Consider the following 15,001-nt stretch of genomic DNA (forward strand, 5'->3'; position numbering starts at 1 on the left):
TTATAAGAAGATGTTTTACCAAGAGCTGTTAACTTTGATATTTTGATGTGGTGGAAGTTTAATGGTGTCAAGTATCCAACACTTCAAGCAATTGCTAAGGATATATTAGCTATTCTAGTATCTACCGTAGCTTCAGAATCTGCATTTAGCACTGGTGGTCAAGTATTAAGCCCACATCGTAGTAGACTTCAATGGACTACTTTAGAGGCTTTAATGTGTGCTAGAAGTTGGTTGTGGAGTGCTGAAAATACAGGTAAAGTTTTATTCATATATGTTGTTAAATTGATATTTGTGTTTATTCAAGAACTAATACTAGTAATGTATTTTTATAGGTTCTACGAGCTATAAAGTTGTTGCTGAATGTGCTAATGTAATGAATGAAATGATTTCAGATGATGAAGGTAAATAATGTTCTAAATTTCATTTTTTGTTATTATATAATATAAGCTTTTGTTCTAATTTTTTTTTATTTCTTTTATGCAAGTGAAATGATGGGTGCTGCTGGTGTCACTAATTTGGAGGAATGACTAACATTTATTTGTTGAACAATTTAAGTTGTTTCTTTTTCTTTATTATGTAATTTGAAAGAATGAAACATGTTTAAGTTGCTAAACAAAATGAAACATGTTGAAGGACAATCAACATAGTATATTAATATATCCTTTTTTGCTAAATAGAATCATATGCTACTTATTGTTGGGACAACATATATTTAGATGGTAATGTTTTTTTTGGGGGAAATAAATATGCATGTCTTAATTCCTCATGCAATACCCAAATTTTATGATTTTAATTGAATAGATTGATTTGCTTTAGTAATTTTTTAAATTATGATAATGATCCTATATTTTGAATTTGGCTTTCTTATTGTTTTTCTATTATAAAACTATTTTTTAGCCTTTTTTTTCATTTTTTTTTTCAATAAGTTTCAATATTTTTTCTCTTTTTTAAAAATTTTAATCAATTCTAGCGGGGGCGGGGCGGGGCGTGGCTGGGAAACCCGACCTCCAACGGGGACGGGGTGGGTATGGATTTTTTAATCCCGGCGAGGGTCGGGGGCATGGCCGGGGATTAGTCAAAAAGTCGGGGGCAGGGGTGGGAAATGCAATACATGTCCCCGTTTCAACCCGTTGCCATGCCTATCACTGTGGTTTGTCCACCAATAATAATTTGGCATGAACCCTTCCTCATAAAGATCCTTCATCACATCATCCACAAACTTGAAAACTTTACATTTGCATTTCTTGCAGGGACACCTTGTTTGTTCTCCTTGCATTTGAAACATGTCCTGACTAGTAACAAATTGTACAAATTCAAACACTCCTTCTCTAAACTCATTTGTCCAACGTTTATTATCATCCAACCTCTGATACATCCACCTTCAATTCTCAGGAATCTCCATTGATACAAACTACAAACAACAAATCTCCATCAAGAAACGTCAAGAAGTAAGAAAATATTATCATCAAATGAAATGATTTGATATTATTCAATGGAGTGTGTTCATGCAAACACACAAAAGACATACTACTATAGCGTTTGCATGGAAGTTGAAACAGTCGACTTAATGTTTATTTACTATGATTAATTTGAAACTTTAGATAAAGTAAGGTTGATGATGGAACATGAATATTGTGTATTACAAGTACCTCAATGTAGGTATAATTAGACAATGAAGAAAAAACTCCTGCCCGAAATTAATAAAATACATTATATTTATTTTTAATAATTAATAGGGAAAAATAGTGCAAACTTACACATGCAATGCTCTTTTTTCTAATATCATTCATGTTCCTTAATCAATTTGTGTCCCGTGATCTAAGGGCTATCTTGGATAAGTCTTTTTTATTTAAAAAAAATAAAATTGTGTCTATTATGTGAAATTAATGAATTATAGTAGTACTATACTAGTGGAGAAAAATAAAACTATTGTTCAGAGCTTAGTTCAAATAAAGTAATTATAAATTTGCTTACATTTAATTGTGAGCATAAAAAAATATAAAATAGAAAAGAATGATTAATTTTAAATTATCTATTGAACTATCTTTAACTTAAATTTAAATATATTTAATTAAGTAATTTATTTTATCAATATTATAACATACACTACAACAATTTAAACATGAACAAAAAAGACAAACCAAGAGAAGAGTCCAATGAGATGTGTCGACCACTGTAGCTAGGTCCTCTCCTGTGCTATTTCCTCGATTGTTTGCAATCCCATGTACACATCAAACCTTCCTGCACTAAAATTGTTCAAAGTTCAAAAACACAACACTTAATTAATTAGCACTACTGTGTCACAGCCCCAACTATATATTGAGAAATTCTACGTCTCAGATATGATTATTAATTATTCTACTTATTTCAATTTCTCCACTGTAATAAATAAAAGTAAAAGTAGATTCTCTATATATAACTTTCATTTTTTTTCCTTACACCTATTATTACTACGAGGCCCATTTTGGTGTAATCAATTTGAACATGACCCAAACTCAATTAACTTTCTGAAAAATTAACTATAAAATTTAAATTAAGTATGTAACATGTCAAAGAGATTATTAAACAAATGTTAATATTATCATTTATGTTATATGATTATTTTTTTTTTTTGGACTAAAAAGTAAGCAGAAGGGACTATTTTGATCATTATTTTCAAGATTTATTCTTCATCTTAATCATTATTTTTTTAAATCTAGTAATTAAGATTGATTATTGATTACAATTATTATATTTTAAGAAAATAAATAAATGATTTTTTTAGTGTTATACTATTTTGATCTCTCCTCAAAAGTAATTAATAGTTGTATTTTGAGAGATTTTTTTTATAGAAATTTTCTTATTTTGAAATATTAATGTGATAATATATATATTTCTAAGGATTAAAATGGTGTTTTCCCTTCAGTTTTCCATAGTATTTAAAATTGACACCATTTAGTTCCCAATGTGACGTCGGTCTTATAGATGGTGGCTACATAGCTACAATAGAAATGCCATTTGTCTCACATGATCGAAGTAGACAATTTTTTTTTTGTCGGTGAAAAAGAGAATATATTAATTAGCCAATGAGGATGAGAAATACCCAGAAAAAATAATACAAGTAAAGTTCATGGAAAAATAAATAAATGTATATTTGAGGAGTTCTATACCTTGAAAGGAATGGTGAAATGAAAATAAAGAAAGCACTAGGTGAGACAAAATCACAAAAATATAGAAAACTACACTCTTTTAGCATTATATATATATATATATATATATATATATATATATATATATATATTACATATATATTATAAAATGTTTCCATAAAAAATATTATAAAATGTTATTTTAATTCGTAAAAGGTTAAATTATACTTTAATCCTTCCTTTTCAATTAGAATCAGTTTGACTGATTGTAGAATGAAAAAGATTTAGTTTAATTTCTTATACTTTAAAAAGTTTAATTTCATTCTTTATGTTTTTAATCCATCAATTTAGAATTAACGTCCTTATTTCAACCAAAAAAAAAAATTAACACCCTTAACATTTTTAATATATTAGTAGTTAAAAATTCACTCAAAACATTCTTTTAATTATAAGGTAAATAAATAAAGAACTTAAATTTTACTGTCTGAGAGTCTTTTTTTTTTTTTTACCACAAGAATAGAAGACAAATAGAAAAAATTTACAACAATTCACGTGTTACTCAACTAATAGAGCTAGAGTGCTATACTTCCTTTTTCTTTTTACTAGGAGACTTTATTTAACTTAGAGAGTGATTAACCTGGATATTTATTAAATTTTGATAATCTTTTATTAATTATCGCACTCAAATTTATCAGCAATAATTTGTCTAAAATTTTTGCATTTATTTTGTATGAAAAATTGTATTTGGACAGATCAACCCACAAATTATAATCTATAACTATTTAAAAGAATTATTTTCAAGGTGTTTTATCTAACAATTAGGAACATTGTGAATTGATATCGTTTCACAACCAAACATATACTCCGTGCCAGTTTAATATATAAGGAATGCCAGGATATTATTCCTAAACATTAAGGAAATGTTAGCATTTTTAATCTTTTCCCCACTCTAGACATTGATTTATGCACACTTATGTCAGGATATTATTTCTGAACATCAAGTAATTTTGTTAATTATATTACCCTTAAGACCATTGCCAATAAAACTTTCATTGAAAATCATAATACTTGATGTTATCCATCGATAAACCTTTCTATTTATTCTTTTTGTTAGCCAATTATCCTAATTTTTTCTAACATGTATTTATATTTATATAATCCTAATTTTATTTGTAGTCCTGCATTGGTCTAGTGTTCAAGCAACTTGAACTGGGGTTCATAAATGAATTTTTTTTCTTAGAGAAAGCCACATCATACTGTTCTAAAACACGGGAAGTGTTAACCCTACAATACCATTAATTCTACCTTTCATTTTTTTTATTCTTTCTTTGTGCTTCCAGCATGCCAAACTAGCACACTGCACAGTCAAACACAGAACTAGACATGCCCTAAAACATGTGAAGTGTTTTGAGTGCCTGAAATGTGTCAATCATCACGGACAAGACTGTTCTTGGCACTTCATCTACCACAAACATGAGTTTGTCTGAGATAAAGAGGACTAATTCTAAAAGATGGTTTCATAGAGGCAATTTGAGGGGTTCTTCATCACTTATCCCTACTACAAAGCACTCAAAACACACAACCAGCAAAAAAAAAAATTGAAGTTCCACAACCTAGGTCTTGCAATGCAAAACTCAGAGCAGAGAAATTCCATAAAAAAAATATATTTCAACATACAGCAGCAATATTTCAGTTAGCAAAAATTGTTCTAATTATATCCAAATCGGAGCAAAAGTGTTGGAAAAAACAGGGAACTCAAAACCCAAAACAGAATAAGCAAAAAAAACAAAAAGATGAAATAACTTACTGTGTAAGAGCTCCAAACCAGAAGAGACGAAGGTATAGCGTGCACTGCAATGTAGATGAAATTTAAAAGATGAAACCCTAGGAAGAGCAAGAACCGATAACCTTTATTCTCATTCTTTTCTTTCTTTCTAAAAGTACTGTATCACCATAACCTTTACTCTTTCTTGTCTTTCTTTCAAAAAGCACTATACCTTTACTCTCTTTCTTTCAAAAAGCACTACAGGTTACTTTTCACGTTTTTTGCATGTTTCTTTGTTTTGTTTTTTCTTTTTCTTTTTCACGTTTTCTTTCCTTTTTCTTTCTTTTATTTTTTTCTTTTCATCATTTTTGACGTCATTTTCTTTTTCTTTTCTTTTGTTTTCTCTGTTTTTTTTCTTTTCTCTTTTATCTCTTTATTTTTCTTTTCTCTTTATTATTATTATTATTATTATTATTATTATTATTATATTTAAATTATTTTTTTCACATTTAGCTTCTTTTTTATTTCTTTTTCTTCTAGTGTTCTTTCTTCCTTCCTTTTTCTTTCTTTTCTTTCTTTTATTTTATTTTTCTTTTCATCATTTTTATGTCCTTTTTCTTTTTAAGGTTCGAATTGAAATAAAAAACTGAACAACGATGGTGAAGTGTTAATTAAACTAACCAAGTTGCGCTTGTCTTGGAAGTACTTAGGTTCGGATTGAGGCTTGGAGGTCTTGGCTCTTTTAGCTCGAGGCTGAGCTTTGGGCTTGTTATCTTCGGGTGCATCGTGTATGGCTTCTTGACCCTGCTTCGTCTTTCTCTTAGCTCCTCTCCTCATTGTGCTCGCTAGAACCAAACAGGGAAGAAAGAGAAATAGGGTTTGGCTTTGGGGGCTGAACCCTGAATAGAAGGCGTTGGATCTGATTCATGGTTGTCAAATATTTCTCTTTCATTGGCGCTTCATTTTCCCTTTCTTCATCAAATATTTTCTATTTTTCAAATATTTATTTATGTAATTTGTTGACAGTATTTTTATCTATATTATAATAAATAACATGAATTTCTTAATATAAATAAAAAATATTATCACTAAATTAGAAACATTATTTTGAAAGATAAATATAATATATAAAATAAAAAAACTTATATAAATATACATATTCTAATATATGTGAATATTATTTTTTACATATATTAAGATTAAGATATTTTTATTATTTATTAAAATAGTATTTTTTTATTTATATTTAACTTTATTTAATCAAGTGGTTAATTTTTTAAAGAATTAAATTATATAGTAAATAAATGTACTTAAATAAAATGAGAAAATTTTTCTATTTTTAAAATATTTATTTATGTAGTTTATTGACAGTATTTCTATTTATGTTATAATAAAAAAATATGAATTTCTAAATATAGATAAAAAATACTGTCACTAAATTAGAAACATAGTTTTAAAAGATAAATACAATATATAAAATAAAATTTTTTATATAAATATACCGATTCTAATTTATGTGAATAATATTTTTTACATATATTAAGATTAAGTTACTTTTATTATTTATTAGAACAACATTTTTTATTTATATTTAACTTTATGTAATCAAGTGGTTATTTTTTAAAAGAATTAAATTATATTGCAAATAAATGTACTTAAATAAAATGAGAAAATTTTCTATTTTTAAAATATTGATTTGTGTAATTTATTGACAGTATTTTTATCTATGTTACAATAAATAACATAAATTTATTAATATAGGTAAAAAAATATTGCCACTAAATCAGAAACATTATTTTAAAAGATAAATATAATATATAAAATAAATAAACTTATATAAATATACCTATTCTAATTTATGTGAATAATATTTTTTACATATATTAAGATTAAGTTATTTTTATTATTTATTAGAATAGTATTTTTTTATTTATATTTAACTTTATGTAACCAAGCGGTTATTTTTTAAAATAATTAAATTATATAAAAAATAAATGTACTCGAATAAAATGAAAATATTTTATATTTTTAAAACATTTATTTATGTAATTTATTTATAATATTTTTATCTATAATACATTAAATAACATGAATTTCTTAGTATAGATAAAAAAATATTGTCACTAAATTAGAAATATTATTTTAAAAGATAAATATAATATATAAAATAAAAACTTATATAAGTATACCTATTCTAATTTATGTGAATAGTACTTTTTACATATATTAAGATTAAGTTAATTTTGTTATTTATTATAATAGTATTTTTTATTTATATTTAACTTTATGTAACCAAGTGGTTATTTTTTAAGAGAATTAAATTATATAATAAATATATGTACTCAAGTAAAATGAAAATATTTTATATTTTTAGAATATTTATTTATGTAATATATTGACAGTATTTTTTTTATCTATAATACAATAAATAACATGAATTTCTTATTATAAATAAAAAATATTGTCACTAAATTAGAAACATTATTTTAAAAGATAAATATAATATATAAAATAAAAAACTTATATAAATATACCTATTCTAATTTATGTGAATAGTAATTTTTGCATATATTAAGATTAAGTTACTTTTATTATTTATTAGAACATTATTTTTTATTTATATTTTACTTTATGTAATCAAGTGGTTATTTTATATTAGTCCGCACCCGCCTCGCGGACCTAGTTTTTAAAGAAATACTTAAATTTGAAAATAAATATAGTTTTTTCTCTTAAAAAAAGTCAATTATACTCAATTATATATATATTTTAAAAAAATCTTAATAAATCTCTAACAAATACTCAATTACAAAAATTTTAATACAACCAAATCAATTTTCAACATAAATCAAAAGAAATTTTGGATTAGGCTTTTAGGATTAATTTAGTTTGAGTTGGCCTTGGTTAGTAGTTGTGGGTTTGCAGGTCAACCCATGAATCCCGTCGTCCAAACCCACACAGCTTGCGGATTATGTTGGACGGACCCAAAATCTTGCATAGCCATGGATTTTATAAAAAAAAATGGTTTGTGGCTTGCGCAAACCACAGACCTTGCTATTTGATTCATGAACCCGAGTCTGTTTATCCACCCCTAATTAAAATCAGTAACTCAAATGGGAATTAAAAATAGGAGGACTAATTTGGTGAAATTATAGGTAAAATAGGGGGACATATTTTGCAATTAAGCCTTAAATCAAAGTAAATTTGGGATTTTAGTGAATACATATGTTACGCATTGCATCTTATTGGGTCTTGCTCAATACACATGTTGTACTAAAGTCAAATTAGATCTTCATCAATGCATAAATTTTACTTATGTCATATTTAAACTTATTGAATAATTCTCGTGTTACACTTATATCTTATATTTTGAATTACCTAATTTTATAAATTTTCATTATCATATATTTTCAGTCTATAAAGGGTATTTATTATCATTTTTAAATATTTATTTTGTAAAAAGCACAAATTAAAAGACTAATGATAAGCATGCCTTATTTATCTTAATCAAATAATGTAAATATTAATTTCTTAATTGAAAAATATTGCTAATATACTAATTTCAATATTTTTCTAGTATAAAATATATTTAAGTATATTATATATTTATAATAAATACAATATTTTTTTACTTCACTTATATGAGTGAATAGGCAATTTAGTCCTTGAGATTGTAACCACTTTGCATATTAGTCCCTGACTTAAATTTTAATTCATAATAGTCCCTAACTTTACCTCCGTTATGCAACTAAGTCCCTGCTGTTAAAATCTAATTTCCTCCGTTAGTCAAATGTCTATTTGGCAAATGTAAGCATCCAATGTGGCAGGTTTGAGTCCAAGTCAGCAATATTATGTGGCAAGGCAAGGACTGAATTGAAAAATTAGGTTTAAAAGAAATCAAAAATGAAGTAAACCCATTTTCCCTTTCACTGTTGCTCTTCCCTCCCATTCTCGTGATTGAGGGTTCGCGCTTTTTGTCAGGTTGGTGGTTTCATTCAATTCGTTTGCATTGTTTTGGTGGTTTGATTTGGGGTTTTACATGTTCGAGGGGTTTCATCTGTGGCATTGTCTTCGCGCTTCGTAGGGAGGTTTATGATCGTTTATTATTTTCGTTTATGATGCTCTGTTTTTATAGATGACAATGTTTTTGGTTTTTGATTGTATCTTCGCGGTTTTTGACAATGTCAATGTCTTCGCGCTTTTTGAGGTAGGTTTTTTTATTTCCTAATATCTGACCATGTTTGCGGTTTCTGATTGTGTAGAATGAATGACAATATAACTTTAGTATTGCACCATGGAGGAAGATTCACTCCACGTGCCAGTGATGGAAAGGTTGAATATATAGGCGGAGAATTTGACGTTTGGGAGGATATATCTGCAGATTGCCTGAATGCATTTATCTTATATGATCTGGTGAAAGCTTGTAAGAAGTATAGTAATATAGGAGAATGTTTTTGGTTGATTGATAAGGACTTAGATTTTAATCATGGGTTAAGGAGTTGTACAACTGATGGAGATATATTACACTTAGTTAGGGATGCTTTTGAAAATGAGAATGAGATAAATGTTTATTTTCATCATGAAGTAGATCCAATTTTAGAAGAAGTCCCACAAATGTTGTACTTGGAATGTGATCCAATTCGAAAAGCTGTTGAGAATGAGGATGATTTAGATGATGTACCTGTTGCTGGCCATGAGGAAGGTAAGTTTTAATTCATCTGTACTTGGTCCGACATGGTTACCATAATTAATTAATATGATTAATTTTTACTTTATCACCATTGATGCAGATGTTGGTGCTGGAGAGCAGAGAGATGCTGGTGAGCAGATGGATGCTGGTAAGCAGAGGGATGGTGGTGAGCAGAGGGATATTGATGCTGGTGAGCAAAGAGATGGTAGTGAGCAGAGGGATACTGATGCTGGTGAGCAAAGAGATGGTAGTGAGCAGAGGGATGCTGAAGCTGGTGAGGAGAGAGATGCTGATGGTGAAGAGAGAGATGTTGCTGATAGTGAGGAGGAAAAGGAAGTTGACAGTGATGAGACAGATGCTGAGTGGTTTATAAATTTCTCTTGTATGTTGAATGAAGTTGAAGCTGAAGTTGAGACAGATGGTTATCATTCAGAGGAGCTTAATATCCCCATTAGTAGTGATGATGAAGATGAGGATGTTGAAGTTTATCCTCAATATAGTCAAAGTAGTGGAGCTGGTGAACAGAAGTTGGAATTAGGGATGGAGTTTGGTACTCTAGATGAATTTAAATCTGCCTTGAGGGAGTATAGCATATTGATGGGCAGGGAGTTCAAGTGGAAGAAGAATGATAAACAGAGGGATAGAGCAAAATGCAAGAAGGCATTTTGTGATTGGGAAATCTACTGTGCAAAGAATGAAGTTAGAAACTCTTTTCAGATAAAGACATTTAAGCATAACCATAATTGCTGCAGAGAAGTGAACAACAAACAAGCAAATAGACAGTGGGTGGTCAGTAAACTTGAGGGCAAACTCAGAATGCAGCCAACCCTTAAATGTGTTGAAGCTTTGGAATATTTCAAGCAAGAGTTTGGAGTGCACATTGAAGTTACAAAGATGTGGAGAGCCATGAAAGAAGCAAAGCAATTAGTGGAAGGGAATGAGAGGAAACAATATGCCAAACTATTTGATTATGCACATGAATTGTTGAGGAGCAATCCTGGATCAACAGTTAAGATCAACACAGTGCCAAGTCCAGAAGGTCCACCACAATTTCAGAGGCTATATATTTGTCTTGCTGGCTGTAAGAAGGGGTTTGTTGCTGGATGTAGACCATTCATAGGTCTAGATGGATGTTTCCTAAAGAGTGCATTTGGAGGAAACTTGCTCTCTGCTGTTGGGCTTGATGGCAATAACCACATCTATGTTATTGCTTATGCTATTGTGGACATTGAGAACAAAGACAATTGGAAATGGTTTTTAACTTTGTTGCATGAAGATCTTGGGGATTACATACAGAATGGGTGGAATTTCATGTCAGACATGCAAAAGGTATGACATGGTGTGATTTGCAATTGTTATCATAAGTTAGGTATTTAATTGAAGTTAATGACATAAGTTAGGGACTAGTCCAGAAGTATTTACTACTTTGCTGCAATTTTTCAGGGACTTATTCCAGCTTTACAGGAAGTCATGCCTGGTGCACCTCATAGATTTTGTGTCTTGCATCTTTGGAAAAATTTTACAAAGCAATGGAAAAGCAAGGAACTTAAAGGAATTGTGTGGCAATGTGCAAAATCCACTACTGTTGCTGAGTTTGAAAGCCATATGGCCCATTTGAAGACAATCAACTGCCAGGCTTGGGAGTATTTGAATAAATGGCCCAAACAAGCATGGACAAAAGCCCACTTCAGTACAATACCCAAGGTGGACAATATATGTAACAACACTTGTGAGGTATTCAATTCCAGAATTCTGCAGTATAGATGCAAGCCTATTATCACAATGCTTGAAGAAATTAGAAGTTATATCATGAGAACCATGGCTGCCCGCAAGGTTAAACTTTCTGGAAAACCTGGACCATTATGTCCAGTGCAGTATAAAAGACTAGAAAAAGAATTCCATTTTGCTAATCAATGGACTCCCATTTGGTGTGGTGATAACATGGGCCTGAGATATGAGGTCCACATGTGGGGGAATAAGGTTGAGGTCAATTTAGGTGAATGGACATGCACTTGTGGAGTATGGCAACTAACAGGTTGTGTTCTTTATAGTTTTTTTTTCATTCCTAACCTACATGTGTGCTGATTTTACAACTTTGATGTAGGGATGCCATGCCGACATGCCATTGCAACAATAACTCACAAAGGAGGGAAGCCTGAGGACATGTGTCATGAGTGGCTGTCAATAGAAGCTTATAATAAGACATACCAGCATTTTATTGAACCAGTCCAAGGACCACAATATTGGGCCCAGACACAGTATACACACCCTGTTCCACCACATAAAAAGGTCCAAAGAGGAAGGCCAAAGAAAAATAGAAGGAGATCTGTAGATGAGGACAATGTCACAGGACATAAGCTAAAGAGGAAATTGGCTGAGTTTACATGTGGAAGGTGTGGCCAAACCAATCATAACATTAGAAGCTGTAAAAATATTGGAGTTCCTGTTAGGCCAAAGAAATATGTTGCACCATCAACTTCAAATGAGGATGACCACCTATTATCTCAAGATGAACAAGCTTTGAATGAGGCTGAAGAAGCTGCTGCTCATGTTCAACAAGATCCGGTGGAGATTAATTTATCTCAGCCTCATTTGTCACAAGATAGTGACATGGAGTTGATGGTAAATATTTGTCACAACAAAGTAGTTTTATCTCAACCTAATTTGTTGCAGCACTCCATTTTTATATATTACAATTATTCATGTTTGGCATTTACATGTAGGTCCCTGCAACTACTGTTCCACCAATAGCAAGGAATAAGCTAGCCATAACAAGAGCCAAACAAAGGAAGGTTGCTGATAAAGATGATGCAGAAAATTGAAGAAGCATTTTTTGTTGCATTTTGAAGGTTGCTTGAGGTTGCTGAAGACCCATTTTTTGTTGCGCATTTTGAAGGTTGCTGAGTTTGAAGGTTGCTGATGAAGAAAACTGAAGAAGCATTTTTTGTTGCATTTTGATATTAGGATGTGTAGTTGTATATTTTGAAAGCTTCACTGGCATGTGAAATGATGTAAACATTATGGCATACTGAACAATTGCTTCTAACTACTGAATGATGTAAACATTATGGCCTACTGAACAATTGCTTCTAACTACCATGCTTTGGGATGTCAAATATTATGTGAAATTGATCTAAAGTCATGTTTCTTCTCTTTCTTTTATAAATTATACACTGTGTTGGATTTGGAGTTGGAGTAGTACAATCCATCCCAACATACATTATGAGTTGCTTCTTATTACCTAATTCTCTTTCTTTTATTAAATTATATTTAATAAACTGCAAATATCAGCAACAAATTTCACCAACAAATTATATTTAATTGAAATGGATAATTGACAGTACCAACAAAAGCTGCTATTACACTACAAAAGCTACTTCCTATTACAAATTATTCAGCAAAACAACAATTGACAGTAGCAACAAAAGCTGCTATTACACTACAAAAGCTACTTCCTACTACAAATTCTTCAGCAAAACAACAATTACAATATCAAAAGCTGCTATTACACATTTTACCTAAAGTACATTCCCCCTAAAACTAACATTACAATTAAAAATGAAAAACCTAACAACACAATGTTTGTTAAATTTCTCATTTTCTTCTGCAAAGCTTCAATTTGTAGCCTCAAATCAGCCACTACCATTGTTTCTCTTGAGACAGAAGACGAATTAGAAAGTTGGTTTTCTTCTTCAACCCATTGAAAAAATTGACAGTTATCTGGGTCTGTTTGGGGTAATGCACAAATATAGAATAACCTTCCTGGGTTTCTCCTTATTCTTGCAGTTCGAATAGCTGCACGTCTTCCATGGTGGCATTGCCGAATGAAACTACCAGAAAATGCACAACAACTGCCACTTGCAGACATGGACAAATCAAGTGAACAAGCAGCAGGGACTGAGCCTCAGAGTAGAAGAAGAAGAAGCAACTCAGCGTGGGAAGAAGAAGAAGAAGAAGCAACCAGCAGCTTCGTAAACCCTAATTTTTTTGGGGAAGAAGAAGCAACCTTGCATGTGAGAGAGAATTTATAGATGCAGACCTTAGTGCCACGTTGGACAATCTACGTGGCACTGAATTGCCACCTATACACCTCACTAATGCCGTCACCTGAGAAATTAACGACAGGGACTATTTTGCAAAACTTATGTAAAGTTAGGGACTATTATGAATTAAAATTTAAGTCAGGGACTAATATGCAAAGTGGTTACAATCTCAGGGACTAAATTGCCTATTCACTCTCACTTATATAGAATAAAGAAATTTTAGTCGCTAATTCGGTCGCTAATCTCAAAATAGAAATACGCATAACGATTGAATTCATTTCGGTCTCTATAATCTTCATTAAGCGACCGAAACATCTTCGGTCGCTACTTCGATGGCTAAAGTAATTTTGTTTTTTAACATATTTAGCAACGGAAATAGCCACCGAAGTTTTCAGCGACCTTTCATTTCGATCACTAATTCAATCGCTGACCCAAGTTAAACATGATGACCAATTTCGGTCGCAAATTCAGTCGTGAATTGCAACGTTAACTGTGTAGTCGCTAATTCGGTCGCTAACAGAGACCGAAAATTTTCGGTCGCTAATTTCGGTTGCTAAATTGCATTTTTCTATGAGTGGTTAACAATGACTCTAACACCTCACGAGTCTCACTCTTTAAGGATTCACTTCGGGTTCGTGCTATGAATTTTGGGATTTCATGGTTTCGGGTTCCAGGAAGAAGGATAAGCTCAAGGACAAACAACTTGTCCGAGGTAATTACCAATGAGGGTTGAGGTAATTACCACAAATGGTTAAAAGTGTGCACCAAAATGTCGTTCAATCAAAGCGCGACACGTGGCGGTCCACGTTCGCAAGTAATAGTCAACATCCAATTTCGGGGTTGGGGATTGAAATAAGGGACTGCAAAAAATGGGGGACTCAATATGTGAAATAAATTATAGGGGGACAAAATTCAAAATTTGAAACAAATAGGGGGACTAGATTTGTAGTTAAGCCAACATTAAAAGAGTACAAAATAGCAGAGTAAAAATTGTAGAAAGTGTGAGAAAAATCAAAGAAAGAAGAATTTAGATAGAGAGCTGAAACTATAGATCTGAAAATGTAATTTCACAATTTCAAAAAATTGATCTATACAAAACCTAAATGTATATAGTTACATAGTTAAGCTCAGTTACAACTCAGCAATAACTTAGACAAATCTAAAGTAATTGCACCTAACAGTAGAAATTATAGAGAAGTCACAACTAAACACCCTAGGTTAAAGTTGTAAAATACTGACAGAGTAACAGTAGTAATGTGACATCACTCCAATACTCCCCCTCAAACTCAAGAGGGGCTGATCCGAGAATTGATAAAAACAAAAAAAACTGAGTTTTTGTTGAAGTTCTCTAAAATGGAGGTGTGACAGCTTTGGTTCA

The 15,001-nt window shown here is 30.8% G+C and overlaps 1 protein-coding gene across 1 annotated transcript; it reads left to right on the forward strand.

The window, feature by feature from the left end:
* The first annotated feature begins 9,060 nt into the window (after window positions 1–9,060).
* Window positions 9,061–12,331, forward strand: LOC114404274. The gene is made up of 4 exons (XM_028367319.1): window positions 9,061–9,592; window positions 9,681–10,909; window positions 11,024–11,615; window positions 11,685–12,331. The coding sequence occupies exons 1-4, from the start codon at window positions 9,154–9,156 to the stop codon at window positions 12,329–12,331; spliced, it is 2,907 nt and encodes a 968-aa protein (XP_028223120.1). The 5' UTR covers window positions 9,061–9,153.
* Window positions 12,332–15,001: the final 2,670 nt, after the last annotated feature.

This window comes from Glycine soja, unplaced genomic scaffold, assembly GCF_004193775.1.
Source record: "Glycine soja cultivar W05 unplaced genomic scaffold, ASM419377v2 tig00016969_1_pilon, whole genome shotgun sequence".
NCBI classification, from domain to species: Eukaryota; Viridiplantae; Streptophyta; class Magnoliopsida; order Fabales; family Fabaceae; genus Glycine; species Glycine soja.

What these genes read in the sequence shown, in the direction of transcription:
- LOC114404274 (XM_028367319.1), top strand. Translation starts at nt 9,154, where the DNA reads ATGAATGACAATATAACTTTAGTATTGCACCATGGAGGAAGATTCACT. An exon ending in TGTTGCTGGCCATGAGGAAG is followed by an intron (nt 9,593 to 9,680) that starts GTAAGTTTTAAT and finishes CCATTGATGCAG; the next exon opens with ATGTTGGTGCTGGAGAGCAG. An exon ending in TCATGTCAGACATGCAAAAG is followed by an intron (nt 10,910 to 11,023) that starts GTATGACATGGT and finishes GCAATTTTTCAG; the next exon opens with GGACTTATTCCAGCTTTACA.